At 40.7% G+C, this 15,139-nt stretch overlaps 1 protein-coding gene across 1 annotated transcript in view; it reads left to right on the top strand.

Moving 5' to 3' along the window:
* The window catches only part of aff2 (AF4/FMR2 family, member 2), a gene marked incomplete at its 5' end in the record, with an annotated part of 145,302 nt that overhangs the window by 89,138 nt on the left and 41,025 nt on the right, over positions 1-15,139 (top strand). The window contains one exon of the mRNA XM_083980511.1: positions 6,646-6,700. Within this exon, the coding sequence (XP_083836637.1) occupies positions 6,646-6,700 (55 nt within the window). The remainder of the gene's footprint in view (positions 1-6,645; positions 6,701-15,139) is intronic.

Here is a 15,139-nt window from a genome sequence, read left to right as displayed (position 1 = left end):
CCACTTCACTCACACAGCTTTACAGCAGGATTCATAGCAGGGTGAAATTGGAAAGGCAGAAATTTTGGCTTGTACATCCACCTCGCAACCCTGATTTATCTTGTGCTTCACCAAAACAAGCTTAATGATTTTGTTTTGGAGACTGACAGTTCACTAAAACACCTCCACTGAAGTCATTGCTTGGAAATTGTAACTACATGGTTTTAAGACTTTACAAAATCAAAACCCAAACAATGTGTTTATTTGCTTAAAATAATTTCCAAGTCTCCTCACGTCCCACTGACCAGCTGTTGTCCTGGTTGCAAGTGAGTGCACACTGACCTTAGAATCCTGATTTTTATTGAATTTGTGAAAGTGAGCAATCCAGAGACGCCCACCAAATATATGAAACATACAAACAGGTAAAGGTGTGTTGTGTAACTAGGCTGCTAACTTGAATTTTACATTCAGCAATATTACATTATGGATCACCATGGCGGTCATAGATAATCTTTAGGTCGTGTTGTTTATGTTCACAGCTTCGACTGTGATATTGGTTTGTATGTATTTTGTCATTTAACAGTAATCCAATCCAATCCACTTTATTTATATAGCACATTTCCAAAACTGAAAAGTTTTACCTATAAGTGCTGCACGGTGATTTACATACAGGACATAGAGCACAAAATGGTTAGGAAAAATGTAATGACAATTAAAAAATAAAGAATAAAAAAAATAATTTCAAAAGAATAAAAACGTAAACAGTAATAAGCAACAACAGATAATGATGTTGTTATTGGCTCCACCAACATTGGACTTGAACTGTACTGTTGCCAAGAAACATGTAAACAGCACGGTAGCTTGCTGGCTAGTGGCTACATGTACTTTATGTAGGTCTGCCTGTTGCAGTTGGTCAGCTCTCAGTTCTTTACATCATGTAGGCTACATGTGTCATATTTCCAGTCATTGTGCAACAAGAGTCAGTGACTTTGATTGATTCCAGTGGTTGAACAGCTTGATCAGTTCATTGCTCTGTCCTTTCCTGCTCTCCGTGGTCTCCAGTCATGTTTTGGCAGCTTTTCGGTGCTGTGAGACAAGTGTTCGTCTGTATTCCCTGTGTGTTTTTTATAGAGCATCTCACCTGTGCCCACTCGCTGCCATGATCTCCTGTCCTGCATCAGACAGTTCCTGTATGGCAGTGGCTCTCAGGCTGTGGTTGGTGTAAGATGTGCATGTCCCTGACTCTTTGTACATCCTGGGTAACATCTGTGACAGCTGGTTTACTCCCAGGGGAACGGTGGCCTACCAGAAGCTGCCTGTCACAGCTGTTGTCCTCCTGGGCTGCAGATACAGGGCCTTTGCACCAGGCAGATTGCCGTTGCTCAGGTATTTTTTAAGAGATGCTACTGGGCAGAGGAGAATGTCCTGGTTCCTCCAACACAGTGACCCTTCTGGGCACTCTTTTGCAACACCTTTGAAAACATTATTAGCTGATATGAGTCCTGCATTAATTTCCATGAACAGCTAACCGCAGGCCTGAAGCCCAGAGAGGTTGCTGCTGCTCTGGAGCTCCCCTTTAGTTGTTTGGATTTATCCCTAAACTGCCCCAAGACTGTATATCCAGCCCAGTCATCTTAATGGAATGAAAGTCTGTTTATATTTGTGAGACTTCGCCATGTCTGAAAGCAGCTCAGAGCCCCAGACTGGTGAGCTCACCTCGAGGGTTGCACTGAATTATCCAGGTGTCTTTTCTTTCCGCCGCCTTCTTCAGACAATTATTCTTAATTTAACTTTCAAGTCATTTTTTGAAAAGATTCTCACAATGTAGCAAAGATAAGCTAGTGACCTTTAATATAATTACAGCATAGTGTTACATGTAGTTGGACATCCTAGTGATATTATACTCTATACTGGCAGTCACTGAATGCCTCTTGTCCAATCAAATGACTTTCTTATAGTTTTACCACCACAAACACTACAAGAACAATGATCCTCTTTTATCGTCAAGGTACTACAAAATGGATGATGGAAGTATGCAGTAGCTGAAGCTTCAGTCTTTGAGAACCATATGAATGCATGAATTATTTTGTAAGACTCTCATTGCAAAAACAAGTCAGCTGGAAGTATTTAAAAAAAATCAGCCGGAAACAGCATTCGTGAACCAACATTAGCTTAATGAGCTAGTTATCTACAGCTGATAAAATCTGCTAACAAGAGTTTAGAGATCAGCTAAGAGATGATATAAACAAAAATGAAGGGGATGCTTTTAATTGCATCTGGTCTGGAGGGCCATTTATTTGAAAGATGACTATAAGTTATGACTGTAATGTGTATTATATTGCACATATTGTACAACAGTCGGACAGGCTGAATGGGCTTAGTCATTGATTTTGTATCTCACGATACAACACTCACTCTCACTGACACAGGTGCTCAGGGTTTGAGAGGAAGTAGGATCCAAATGTTTTGGTTTTTGTTTTACATCCTTTTGCATCTGAAGAATTTAGTTTTCTTTTTCTTTTTTTTACTCTGTCTGCTGTTACATTAAAAATGTGCTCATCATCATAACTCCTGTATTTCTACCTCTAATGAGAGTTTTCAAGTGCCAAGTACAATGCATTATTTATACATTTGATGAAGCCTAATAAAAAAAGAAGGGAAAATGTGTCAGACAGCATTTAGAAAATGAACACTTGATGACCAGAAGATGATGTAAAAATCATGCAAGTATAGAAAAAGTCAAGGCAGTCATTAGTTAGCAGTAATTCAGCTCGATGGTTTGATTAAACCTCCAGGTTGCCATGTAAACTCTCATTTCCTCCTCTTTGTGTATGTAGTTAAATAGTTAATTATATCTCCATTAGGATGATGTCTGCTGGAGCTGTAGAGGTTTTTGTGGCTTATTACTCTGTTTTGTTTCCAAAGCCGATAAGCCTGTTTCTTTTGATTACTATTGTATACCCTAAGGTGTAATATTTTTCCCATTGTGTATTGAAGCATAAATGCTGCTTTGTTTATTAGGGTGAAATAATTGTTATTGGTTGCAAACAATGCCTAGTTTACTGCAGCCATTAGCCTATTCTCTGATTTTACTGTGATGCTCAACAGCGTAAAATGTTCAGGATAATGAATAGGCCCACCTCGTCTTATTCAAGAGTAATTGTCCTGTTGAGGCTAATTGCTATATTTTTTGCTCAATGTTTACCATGTCTGACCATTACAGAAAACTCATCCAACGGTAATCCCTCCTAAATAGGCTCCAAACCTTAATGCCACATTAGGAATAAATCTAAGAGATTTTTTTTCATTAGAGCAGAGGGCGCAATCTACCTCCCTGCTCCAGGAGTTTTATTACATTCTCATCTAAAGCATGATGTTCATAAAACTGCATGTATGTAACTGAGTGGAATAACTGAGTAAGACTCTCCCCTTGTCTGGAACATTAACATAATTTTATGCAGCAGGAATCTGTTATTTCTGCCTGGCTGTTCTTTTAGACCTCTTGTGAGCCCTAGGTTTGCCCCCTTTTTGCCCTTGTTGGGGTCCCAACACCCTCATTGGAAAAAACACTGCCCTAAAGTGATCTAACAGAGGCAGTGCAGCAGTGATAATGGTGTGTGACTGATTGACTGGCTGACGAACAACAGCCCAGAAATTCAGAGAATGCCATGTTTTCTCACTTTTATTATCACTGATGATTGTTCCAGTACTGCTGGATGTAATTCACAACTTTGTTCAACTCCTAAGGCGCTGACACTGCCAGGGTTGTTGGTTCAGTTCCCCATGTGGCGGCCAAAAAATGTTAACCCTGATGTCTGAGCAGTCAGAGGAGGGAAGACAATAACCAGCCAAAGTGTTAGTGGTGATCTTTTGTTTACTTTTAAATGTCACATTAATTATACACCATTATGTTTTATTGATTCGTTGTTGATCTATACACCAACAGAGAAGTGGAGGATTAACCATCTCAGTGAGTGATGCCCTCTCTCAGGCTTCTCTCTGGAGCTCTATAACAAATCAAATAAAAACAGACCAGAGTTTTGGTAAATATTCAGAGATACCAAATCTCACAAGTTTTGACAGTGAGTCCAGGTGGTGTGACATTGTTAAGTCACAGAAATCCTGACAGCTGGTTTTAAGGCTGAGAGTATAGTGTGCATTTCTATGTGGATTGAGGCTTTGATAATCCCACAGTATTATTTATCATATTATTTATTATAATGTATCAATACAGACCCTAGACCTGCTTTATAATCACACACATAGACATCTATCTTTATACAATACTAGAGCTTTAATAATGTAATCCAAATTTGAGTTTGAAACCACTTATTGTCATACACTTTGAACAGAAGCATCTGCCAAGTGAATGCAATGTAATAATGTAGCATACATTATTCATGGATATACAAATATATTCAGGAGAAAAAATACAATAAGTCTTTGTACAATATAAATATGTAATATTTTCCTTTAGTAATATGATAAAATATACGTGAAAATAGCCAGAAAGGCCTGAGCTAATAAACCTGAACACAAAGCATTATTAGTATAGCACCCCCTCCCCTTCTCAGTTGGCCCACAGTGTATCTAATACTTGCAACAAATCTAGAACGACATCCAACACAGCAAGTTCAGCCACATATGTACGTTAGTCATTAGATATCATGGAAACTCATGGATGACCAGAAAATGGCAGCCTTGCACAAAGACCTCAAAAGTCTCTGTTCAGATGTGTATGTTGTTCCAGACTGCTGCAGAATAATGAACCACAGTGGTGGTATTCAACCTCAATCCAATTCCTTTTTTTTTTCTTCTTTCATTTGTGTTTCTGGCACTCACGTCCTAAGACCAGTGGTTCTGAACATTTTTGGCTCATGACCTCCAGAAACAAAACAGTGTCTGTTTTCCCTTGTCACCAGTTGCATATGTCTCCTGACCATGGTCGACTCAGTCAGACTAACCCCCCTGTTTTATTTGAATAGTTTGTAGAAGGAAAATTCTCTAATTCACACGGAACAAAACAAAGATTGCAGAAGCAGTTGAATAATTCACTGAGACTTTGTGCGAAATATGAGTGAAAAGCAGCACAGCAGTGATCGCTGTGCTGCTGTAATGGAGTGAAGAAGTGATAAATGATAGGGGAACATAGATTTAAATACAAAGAGACAAGAAGCAGAGGGGGCCAGACAAGGCTGTGAGCTGGTCTAAATATTTGAGTCTTGATTGTGGACAATAATACAGAGACATTGGCAGGAGCCTTGTTTGGCCTGAAAGCTTGTCCTGAACGCCAGCAGAGAAAAAAAATTATGTGTGCATTTTGTTTTTGCAGTCTGAGCACATGTGCATTTGCAATTCTCTTACAGCGTAGTGTTGAGCAATTAGTCATTAACTGAGTGTGGCTTTGATTTGGCCTCGGAAAATATTAACATCCTCTCAGACAACCTTCCGCCAGGAGGAAATAGAGTCTCCATTTTATGAAGGCAACTAAGAGCATCTGCACCTTGTAGAAATTTGATACTGCGCTTTCGAAGCTCTGCATGTCATGGATGCTTTAGTCCATAACTCATTTACATCTGATTGCATCTGTCCTCATAGATGCTCATTCTCTCTGTTGCATTTTATTCCTTTCCCCCTCCATGCTCCCCTTCCTCTCTCTTCCTTTTTCTCTTTCTCTCTCTTTCTGTCTTCTCTTCCCCATCATTATCATCTCCATCTCGTCTCACTATCTCCCTCTCTCCATCTGTCCCCCTCTTATGAAATAAAATATGAATCCATTATTCATTCATTCAAACATATCTATCATCGCCGCGTGCTGCACTGTGCCCCTTATCTGCAAAGCTTTTTCTTATTGTGCTTCAGTTATTCACGACTCACGCGGTCCCATCTGAAAACACCATAACACTGGGGAGTGTTTTTTAGCGGTGCAAGCACTGACAAGAGTGGTTCGTGAGGCAGTAAAAATCCCTTTAGGGGATTCACCTGTCATAACAATAGCAGTGCCAGCTTAAAATAACAGTAGTTTGTGTGGAAGGTTTATATAAAGCAATAAAACACAGGAACTTGCCAATGCACAGCACATAAATACTGAATAATTTGTGTGGTAAAGAGCAGGTGATGCTATGAGGGAGGCCATGTTATCAACTGTGTCTTGTATATCTCTTTTATAGCCTGTATACATCTATATTGTTCCAATTTGATCTCTAGCTTCGGGAGGATAAAACAAACACAACGCATAGAGCCCCTCTTTTTTTTTTCTTCTTCTTCTTTTTTTTTGACCAGTCACAAGCCCCTAAAATATCCATGTACAGCCCCGACCGAGAGACTGATCTCGGCCGAGCACGTCCTCTGTGTTTCCAAGGAATTCTTGGCTGTAGGTCAGCAGTTGTCAGACAGAAAATTTCCAGGTGAAAAAACAATCTGGCTTCGCTCTCCAAACTCTAAAAAGCCGAACATCTGGTGAGCAGCGAAGTGCTCCATCCACTGTCCACTGCCTCATTCCCCCCCAACATGAACCACCGGCGCCGCTTTTGCTATGTAATTTATCCGTTTACCAGGAGAGGTTCTTCGGAGGGAATTGCAGATCATGACTTGCTGTATCCGACCTAATGTGAGCAGACAGGAGGTCACGGCGGCAGTAACACGTGTCTCTTTGTCTCTGCGCAGGATGTTGGAGGATGACCTGAAGATCAGCAGCGACGAGGAAGAGGCCGAACAACAGGTGAGCGCTCCGTCCATTCATTCATTCATCTCTCTCTCTCTCTCTCTCTCTCTCTCTCTCTCGCTTCCTGCTTTCCCTCCATCTGTCCCTCAATCCTTCATCCGTTCTCGTACGTCACATGACATTCATCTGTGACATTTACTGATTCATTCATGTCCAGGAATCAATTTAACCCCTCTTTCTGTACGCAGCCATTCACCATTCATCCCACTTCTCATTTACTATTTCATCAGTGGATCCATGCGTCCAATCACTCTCAGTCACTTTCTATATTGGTAACATCTCCGTTGGATGTTTAACCCTTCCAGCCCCAGGTGATATCCCATGCTCCCATTTATCTCCATTTATCTCTCCAGTCTCCTATTAGTGTCAAATGTAAATGTATCGCACATCGTCTTTTTTTTTCAGAACACCCAGGGCTAAAGTGAGGAATATTTGTGAACTGCCTTCAAAATATGATGAATTATGTACTAAACAATTAGGGATTGCCAAGAAAATTGCCTTTGAGGTTTTACTGTAGGTAAACTAACATCTGTGACAAGTGATAATGCGCAACTACGTACAAACATTCAACTACAACTTTGACACATTTCTCCAACATCATCATTTCATCAGTTTGTCTGACACTGAAGAGTCAGCATCAGGAATGTGAATATAAAAGCACTGTTACCAACAAGTAACTATCAATTAAAAATCAACAAGTCAACAAGTACTACATGGGACAATTATGACAACTCTAACAAAGCTAATGCACAATGATACATATAGGTATCAATAATACTGTATGCACAACAACAAGTTCGGTTGTGTACAGGATGTAGCCTACAAACACCTGAGCAGGTGATGTTTCTCCAATCATAGAAAGATATTAAAACATTACAATAGCTGGCCAGGTATATCAGAAACAGCGTAGACAGAAGTACATTCAATCTATATTGGAATTAAAAAAGGTTCCAGTTCAAGGTTTACACTTAAGTTGTTAAATGTTTTTGCTCTAACAGCTCAAATTTCCTTCTGTAAACACTGTGGGAAAGGGTCCCTCTTTCTCAAAAGTGCCTTTCAGCTACTCACTGCTTCCAGGAAGAGTCTCGTAGAGCAGAGAGTTTACACTTCCAGGCTGAAGTGTAAACTCTGTACCAGTGATACTTTCCCATAAATGAGCTTTTCTCCCACAGAACTGGGCATGACTGTTTTTCTCTGAAATCCACCACAGATCTCATTTCCATCATGGAAGCGTGGCACATTGTGTTTGACACTGTTATTATACTGATTACATTCATACATCACCTACTCAAAAAACTATAAAAATAGATAAACAAACATCTACTGAACAACGGAAAAGAGGAAAAACAGTTAATACAAATGAAGTTCAAGTCCACTTTTGACCTTGGAAACTGCAGCTGACAAAACAATTTCACCACAAGGTCCATTTAGCAACTGTTCCAGAGCTTTCAGATCAGAGCTGCAGTTATCATAGAGGTTTTGATTTACATTGTCTGTGAGGAGTCAAGGATCTCTCGACATGTTTGAGATCTGCATCGACAGAACAGCTGCTAAATGGATTGTGGTGAGATTGATTTTTTTTAATGGCTGTCCGTTTTCTTGCTTGTGTTGTTCCTTCCTTCCTCCCAACCATAATCTCTTTCACGCTGTAACATCCGTGTCTCTTTTTCTCGCTTTGTGTGTGTGTCTGTGTGGTCATTTTGTGCATCTTTTTAATTTTATTTGTCCCTTGTGTGATTAACTTTCTAACAAGACACTTTGACTGTCATTTCAAAAAGGTTTTGTAATCATTTCAATGCTAATGCAATTAATTAAGTCATAATTGCTTTATTAAATTGACCGGACTTATTAACTGTTCAGAATTAAACATGAGGAATACCGGTGATGGTAATTACAGGTATTTTTTGTGACTTTTGTAAAGCTGTACCTGTCACATCAGTGGATGAGGTGTCGCAGCGTCAGATCCTTCACACCTGTGTCCACTGACAGAGGAGACAGCGTTGTCACTTTGCATATGAGCGGCACAGTTGCGCTGCTTCCTCTTGTCTTGTTTTTCACTATGAAAATTGGCATGGTGGCCCTCTCTCCTCTAATCACCATCATGCACTAATGATGCCAGAGATGAGTTCAAAGCAGTCAGTGGGGGTTGAGCGGCTGCCCCCTCCCCTACTGCGCACACTGATATCAGCGCTCATCAAAGAGTCCGTGAGATATTTTCTGTTAATGAAAAGATAGCAATTCCTCTCATTCCCTTTTAACTGGCCCTCTGATTGTATAATTACCATGATGGCAGATATTATAATCATAATTGATGGCAGGTCATTTATAGTGGTTTTAGTTATTATAATTATGCTAAAAGTAGATCTGTTAATTACAGATAGTTAGTGTGCATTCAGAACTGTAGCAAGTGGCGTCCTTAATCATAGTACTTATATATGATTATTAGGATGAATCGACAGGATACAGTTCTTTCTTCTCTTTTTTTTATGTATACTTTTTGGGCTTTTTTGCCTTTAATTGACAGGACAGTTGAGAGAGAGACAGGAAATGGGAGGCAGAGAGGGGGGAATGACACGCAGGACAAGCCCGCTGGATGCGGGATTCGAACCGGGGCCGCCTGCAGTGAGGACTATAGCCTCTACACATGGCTAAACACCGCCACCAGTTCTTTCTTCTCTGTCTGTCTCTGCATATTGTTTGTTATTCTGTGCTGAATCTGTGTCATTATCTCTTCACTTGGACACAGTGAGAAAGAGCTTGTAGTCCTGGTGAAGGGTTCATTTGTTTCTTGTAGATGTCAAATATATGGGAAGTGATTTCTATCAAAAATGTGTCTCCTATAAAATGACTTAAGAAACAAGATCGCCCTGCCCACCTTATAAAACCACACCTGACCAGCTGGCTTATGGGTCATAGCCACTAGCATGGCAGTGTGTGTTTATTATGTCAGATATCTCCTCCTCCTGATCTGACGGTGTGGGTGAGGGAGGTGTGGGTGGAGGTGAACACCCACTCTAAGAAAGTCCAGTCACAGCTGAAGGATTTATTCTAAATGCCTCTCGCAACTTCACTCCGCACAGATATTTTCTGTATCACATCACAGAAGACGCTCTTTACTTCCATGTCAGTGTGTACGCGCTGTGCGCCGTGTTTAATGTGGTGACATTGCTGAAAACAGGTCACAGGAACATGAGCAGTCAGATGATCAGACAGGCTGTAAACAGAGAGGGAAGAGAAGCGAAAAGCTCCGTCACAATTCACACACAGACTTCCCGGTCGAGCTTTGACCCCATGTACTTGCCGTAGTCATGCAGGGTAGTACACTTGTTTTTGATCTTAAATAAAACATTAATTTGGCTAATGTGCGGCTTGTTTACAACCTGTCTCTGCAGCCACTTCAGTGACATCATAAACCAACTGAACTGACTGCCAAAGTTAAAAAACTGTATACACATGCAGTGGGTGACCACAGGTTTGATCTCTGAACAGGCTTCGTTGTTACCAAACCTGGCAGCCTCACTGTGACAACAAGACTTTGGTAGGTGGCCCAGTCACTACACTAAGCTGCGGTTCACCCCCAACAAAATCAAAATATGTCAGTAAGTCATCAGATCACAGAGTCAGCCTTAAAACAACTGAAGTCCAAGATACTGCGACTCTGCTCTGCGATGAGCCACATTAGCTATACAGTATGATGGGGTTGGATCTGACATTGTGTATAAGTCCTTGTGTTTAAAATTAGTCATCAAAAATATTTTAACATTTCACTGAAAGAGAAAATGGAGAGAGTGAAAAATGTTTTTTTGACTTCCATTTGGCATTTGCTAAAAGATAACCGTACAATGGAGACAGGCACACAGGGAGAACTTGGAAACTTGTTTTTTTTATATATTTTTTTTTTTTTCACTCTGTCTTCTGTGGAAAGTGTGTGTGTGTCTCAAGAAGTGTGTTTCCCCAAATGTTGGACTATATTCTTCTAAGTCTCTCTCTCTCTGTATTTTTATCTTGTCGTCCATCTCTTTCATTTTGGATGACTGTGTGAGACGGAGATGGATTGTGATTAGAATAAACAGAGAGGAAAGTGAGAAAGACAGAAAAGAAGTGAATGAGTTAGTGGGACAAAGAGGGAAAGACAAAGACAAAGACCGACGAGACGGACTGATAATGCACACAAGGAAGATGAAAAGAAAACAAGAAGAGCAAGCGAGAGACAAAGAGAAAGAGTGAGAGAGAGAGAGATAGAGTGAAAGAGAGAGAGAGGATGAATTCAGTGGCATTTTTCTGTGCATGCTGTTAACAGGCTTATAGCAAATGAGTGCATGGTGTATTATCTGGCTTTTATAGCCTGAAGTAAAACACAACACACACTCGCACACAATCAAATACACAAATGTGTGTGTGTGTATTGCACGCATGCACCCATACACACTCATACAAGCATATCCAGTGTATCCATGCAGACCTACACTCGCGAGCATTTACGCCAGCAAACACATAAATAAACACATGCTGACAGTCTCTCTTTCTCTCCAACACACACACACACACACACACACACACACACACTCACTCAGACACACTGTGTCATTAGTATGCTGTGGCACAGTGCTGTGAGGGCAGCAGAGGCAGCAGAAGAGTATGATGAATATGTTTTTGGCACAGAGCAAAGAGATGGAGGAGAGGAGGGAATTGAAAGACAGAGCAGAGGAAGGAGGGATGGAGGAGAGAGGAGAAAAGAGGAGAGGAAACGAGTGATAGTAAGAAAGAGAGAGATGTTCCTAATGACTTTAGAAACTGACAGAAAAACAGCAACCCAATTACCGCTGCAGGACCGTCCTTTGTCTCTCTATCTCGCTGTGTTTCTCTCTCTTCTCTCTGCGAGCCCGTGATGACAGATCACCTTGGTCAGAGCAAAGTCAAGCTTAAAAGCTCTGTCTTTATATAAAAGTACAGTTGCGGCTGGTAAAAATGTCCAGCACGCTGAGCGAACATGGTCGTCTACTGCACTCTTTGGCACCGTCAGCTATAGCTGCAAAAATATTTTTGAAGGCTTTCTGAGGTGTTTCCATACATGTGCAGCACATGTACTGTTTATTTAACACTAACCATTAAACCTGGGGATATGTCACAGGAGCTCAGTTTTAGCTCAAGTCTGTAGTTAAAGGCTCCCTGTGGAGTAATGACCATTGTGTTTCTAAGGGCAGGTGCCCGTTTTGTTGTGTCTTATGGTTATACACAAGAAAACACATGTGATACATATTCCTAGTGTTTTCATGCTGTTCAACAGTTGGTGGCGTCTTCCTGTCTCCCAAGTGGGCTTGGTCATCTAGACAGTAGGAGTACAACAGTTAATGTTAATAATTTATTTATTTCCTGTCTGCAGGATGCTTTGCTCCTGTTCTTACAATCTGATGCCGTGTATGTTTGGGTGTCTTTTTTTAAGTAATTTGTGGGGCCATTTCATTTGATAGGACAGTGAAGACACACAGGAAAGCAATGAGAGACACTGAGGGAATGATATGCAGTAAAGATTGTCTGGGTCGTGAGTCAAAAAAGTGATCACTGCTTCAGGCAATGCCAACAAGGGATGTGCTCTAACATCTCAGCCACCGCCTTGTTGTGTGGTCTTTAACAGGAATTAATGGACTATTGCTTGTTCTTGTCAAATTCTGGCCTATTTTTGCAACTGGTTTTTCACCTGCTGGCTGGTCACCCCACTACCAAATCATATCAATCTAATATCTTTTTTTCTCCAAAAAGGTACTAAAAACAATAACAAAAGTGGTAAAGTTTCAATCATAAATTACAGCTTCAAGTCACAACTTACGACTTTGTAGCGTTCCAGGCAACCCACTCGTGTTTTTCCGACCTGTTTTACCGGTGAAAGTCACTATAACGGCCACTCGTAACTTCCGACCCGTGAAATCGTACCAGTACGTCTTTTTGTTCAGTCTATGTACCAGATCGAACTGGTACGACTTCACAGGTCGGAAAAAAACGAGTTTCCTTGAACGCACCATAACAGTCCTCGTCCCTACGTCGCCACATTCACGGCGTTCCTTGGCTGCACACACAGCCCTGCATGCCGTTCTCTCTCCTCATTGGATAAAAACTGTAGGATACGATAAATGTTTTCTCCTCGGCTCAGAGCAGAGCAGAGTGACTGACAGACCCGTGATTCAGACCAAACACTCTATGTAAGTGATTGCTGTCGGAAGATATAACTATTTAAGACTTATATTAACACAAATATATCACTCACTTCTGCTTTAACTTTTAAGCCTGTAACCAGTGTGACCAGTGCATGGAACAACAGAAAGAAGAGTTGTGTGTTGTCATATCTAGTGAGATTGTGTTGACAGACAAATGTTGGTCTCAGAAAAAAATCTGAAAAGTCTGAAAAATGTGGTTTTAGTGTCAGAATATTTGGAAGATCTGTGGCCATGTGAAACATTGGTCCAGGTTTTACTCAGATGACTACGGGGCAAAAGACTCAGTCATAATAGGTGCTCACATCGGCACAGGAAATGAATCCTAATCTAAATAAATCTTTCTTTCTCAACTGTCTTTAGTAGATTTAGAACCAGAACAAAAGCAAACAAACAAACAAAAAAAACACAGCTATGTTCCATGAAAAGGCCTCGAAGAAGACACAAAGCAAGTAATCATAGATCCAAACAATTCAGGTCCAAAACAGTGTGTGTTTCACCAGCGCAGCACTTGTAATGTGAAGCAGCATCAGTAGGAAATGTTTGATTTGCATTAGCAGCAGCTGATGATTCAGAGTAATGAGTGTGAGGAGTAAACAGTGGGGCTGATGTTAATGAGATACAAGTAGAAACAGAGATGTTAGATTACATGCACACACTCTTTCCTGCGAGTCCCATGTATTTGAAGGTAATCTAAATCCCGAGCAGGACAATGAAAACCACTGAACACTCAGTTAATTACAGGATGTAAATATGCTGGATGGCTGGTGCTGACAGAAACAGAACCACACAATGTTTCAAATATGGAGTCTAAGTTCAGGAAAGTCTTCAGGGTCATAACTGAAAACATCCTCATTGGCTAAAAATGTTTCTTGGTTTTTAAGTTTGTTTTCTGTTGGGTTTTTCTTTTTCACCATTTCAATGGCAACTTCGCCACTGAGTATTTGAAGCATATAGTTAACAAGTGACCTCAAATCACAGTTTGGTGTGGTTTAAATGCGCAGTGGCAAAAACGTTTCATAAATAAGGAAAAAGTGAAAAAGCGAAGAAGGTGTGGATGTTTGCAGCAAAGACGAGGACACAGGGACAAAGATCAGAACGCTGCATAAGACACAGCTTTAATTAAAGAAACTCAAAACTGAATAATTCAGCTGATGTTTTTGCTTTTGTTTTTTCCAGCCTGTTGACTTTATTGTCTGTAAAATCACAATCAGTCATTGTTGAGGCAATGACAGACCTCGGTCTTAACTCATTGTGTCCCCTGGGATGTGATCAGATTATTTATTCATTTGTAGATTTCTTCATTTATTCATTCAGCCTTTATTTAAACTGTTGGGTGCATGTTGAGAGCACAGCGTCTGACCTGTTTAAATACAGTCTGTGTTTCTGACAGAGCGCTGTGTGGCTGTTTACAGCCGACTGCAGAAGTGCAGCAGATTGTATCCTGGAAAAAAAAGCAGAGTGCAGAGGCTACTAATCGACCTTGAAAGAGATAACTTGTAACAGATGGTGAGAGCAAACTCGACGGTCAGCACAAACTAAAGCAAACACAAGTGTTTGAGGTATAGAGAAGCGCTGATCAATAGGTCAAAGGGTCACAGAGTAAATGGAAGAGGTGAAAGTGACTACATGTGCTTAAAGGCAGGTGAGTAAATAGAGAAATCCCACATCTTGGATGACATGCGGCAAAGAAAAATAGTGTGGATTTGTCCAGTACTGTATGTGATTGATCATTGATGATGTATCGTTTTGCTCTAGAAAAAAAAAATTAGGGTCATGCCTTTGCTTTGAAAGACTAATATCATCTGTGGATGCGGTGAGATGCCAGTGGGAGTATAAAAGTCTGCAGTGAACCAGCTGTGTTAAATCCACCTGACAGCCGATGCAAAGATGCTAAAATTCGAGATATACTGTGTCTTTGTTTTGCACTAGTGAAAATCCAGTGGCTGCTACATTTCAAGCGGTGCAAGCTCTGTGCAAGAGTTGCATCAGAAATCCAGGATTTTGAACCCGATGTTCAGGTGTTTGAAATGCTTCATAAAGTCTCGCACGCAAACTAAAGCGACACTGTATAGACGGGCAAGGAATTCATTGTTCAGCCACAGTTGGAGATGATGCGGGGGCGTTTAAAGCCTTGTTCAAACTGCATCACCAGGCCCGATGTGAAACACGTCGATGTCTCTCGCACCCACATGAGAAAGAGGCAGAAAGAGGATATGGAGATTTT

The sequence above is a fragment of the Trachurus trachurus genome (assembly GCF_905171665.1).
Source record: "Trachurus trachurus genome assembly, chromosome: 10".
NCBI classification, from domain to species: Eukaryota; Metazoa; Chordata; class Actinopteri; order Carangiformes; family Carangidae; genus Trachurus; species Trachurus trachurus.
This window is presented reverse-complemented; position numbering and strand designations above follow the sequence as displayed.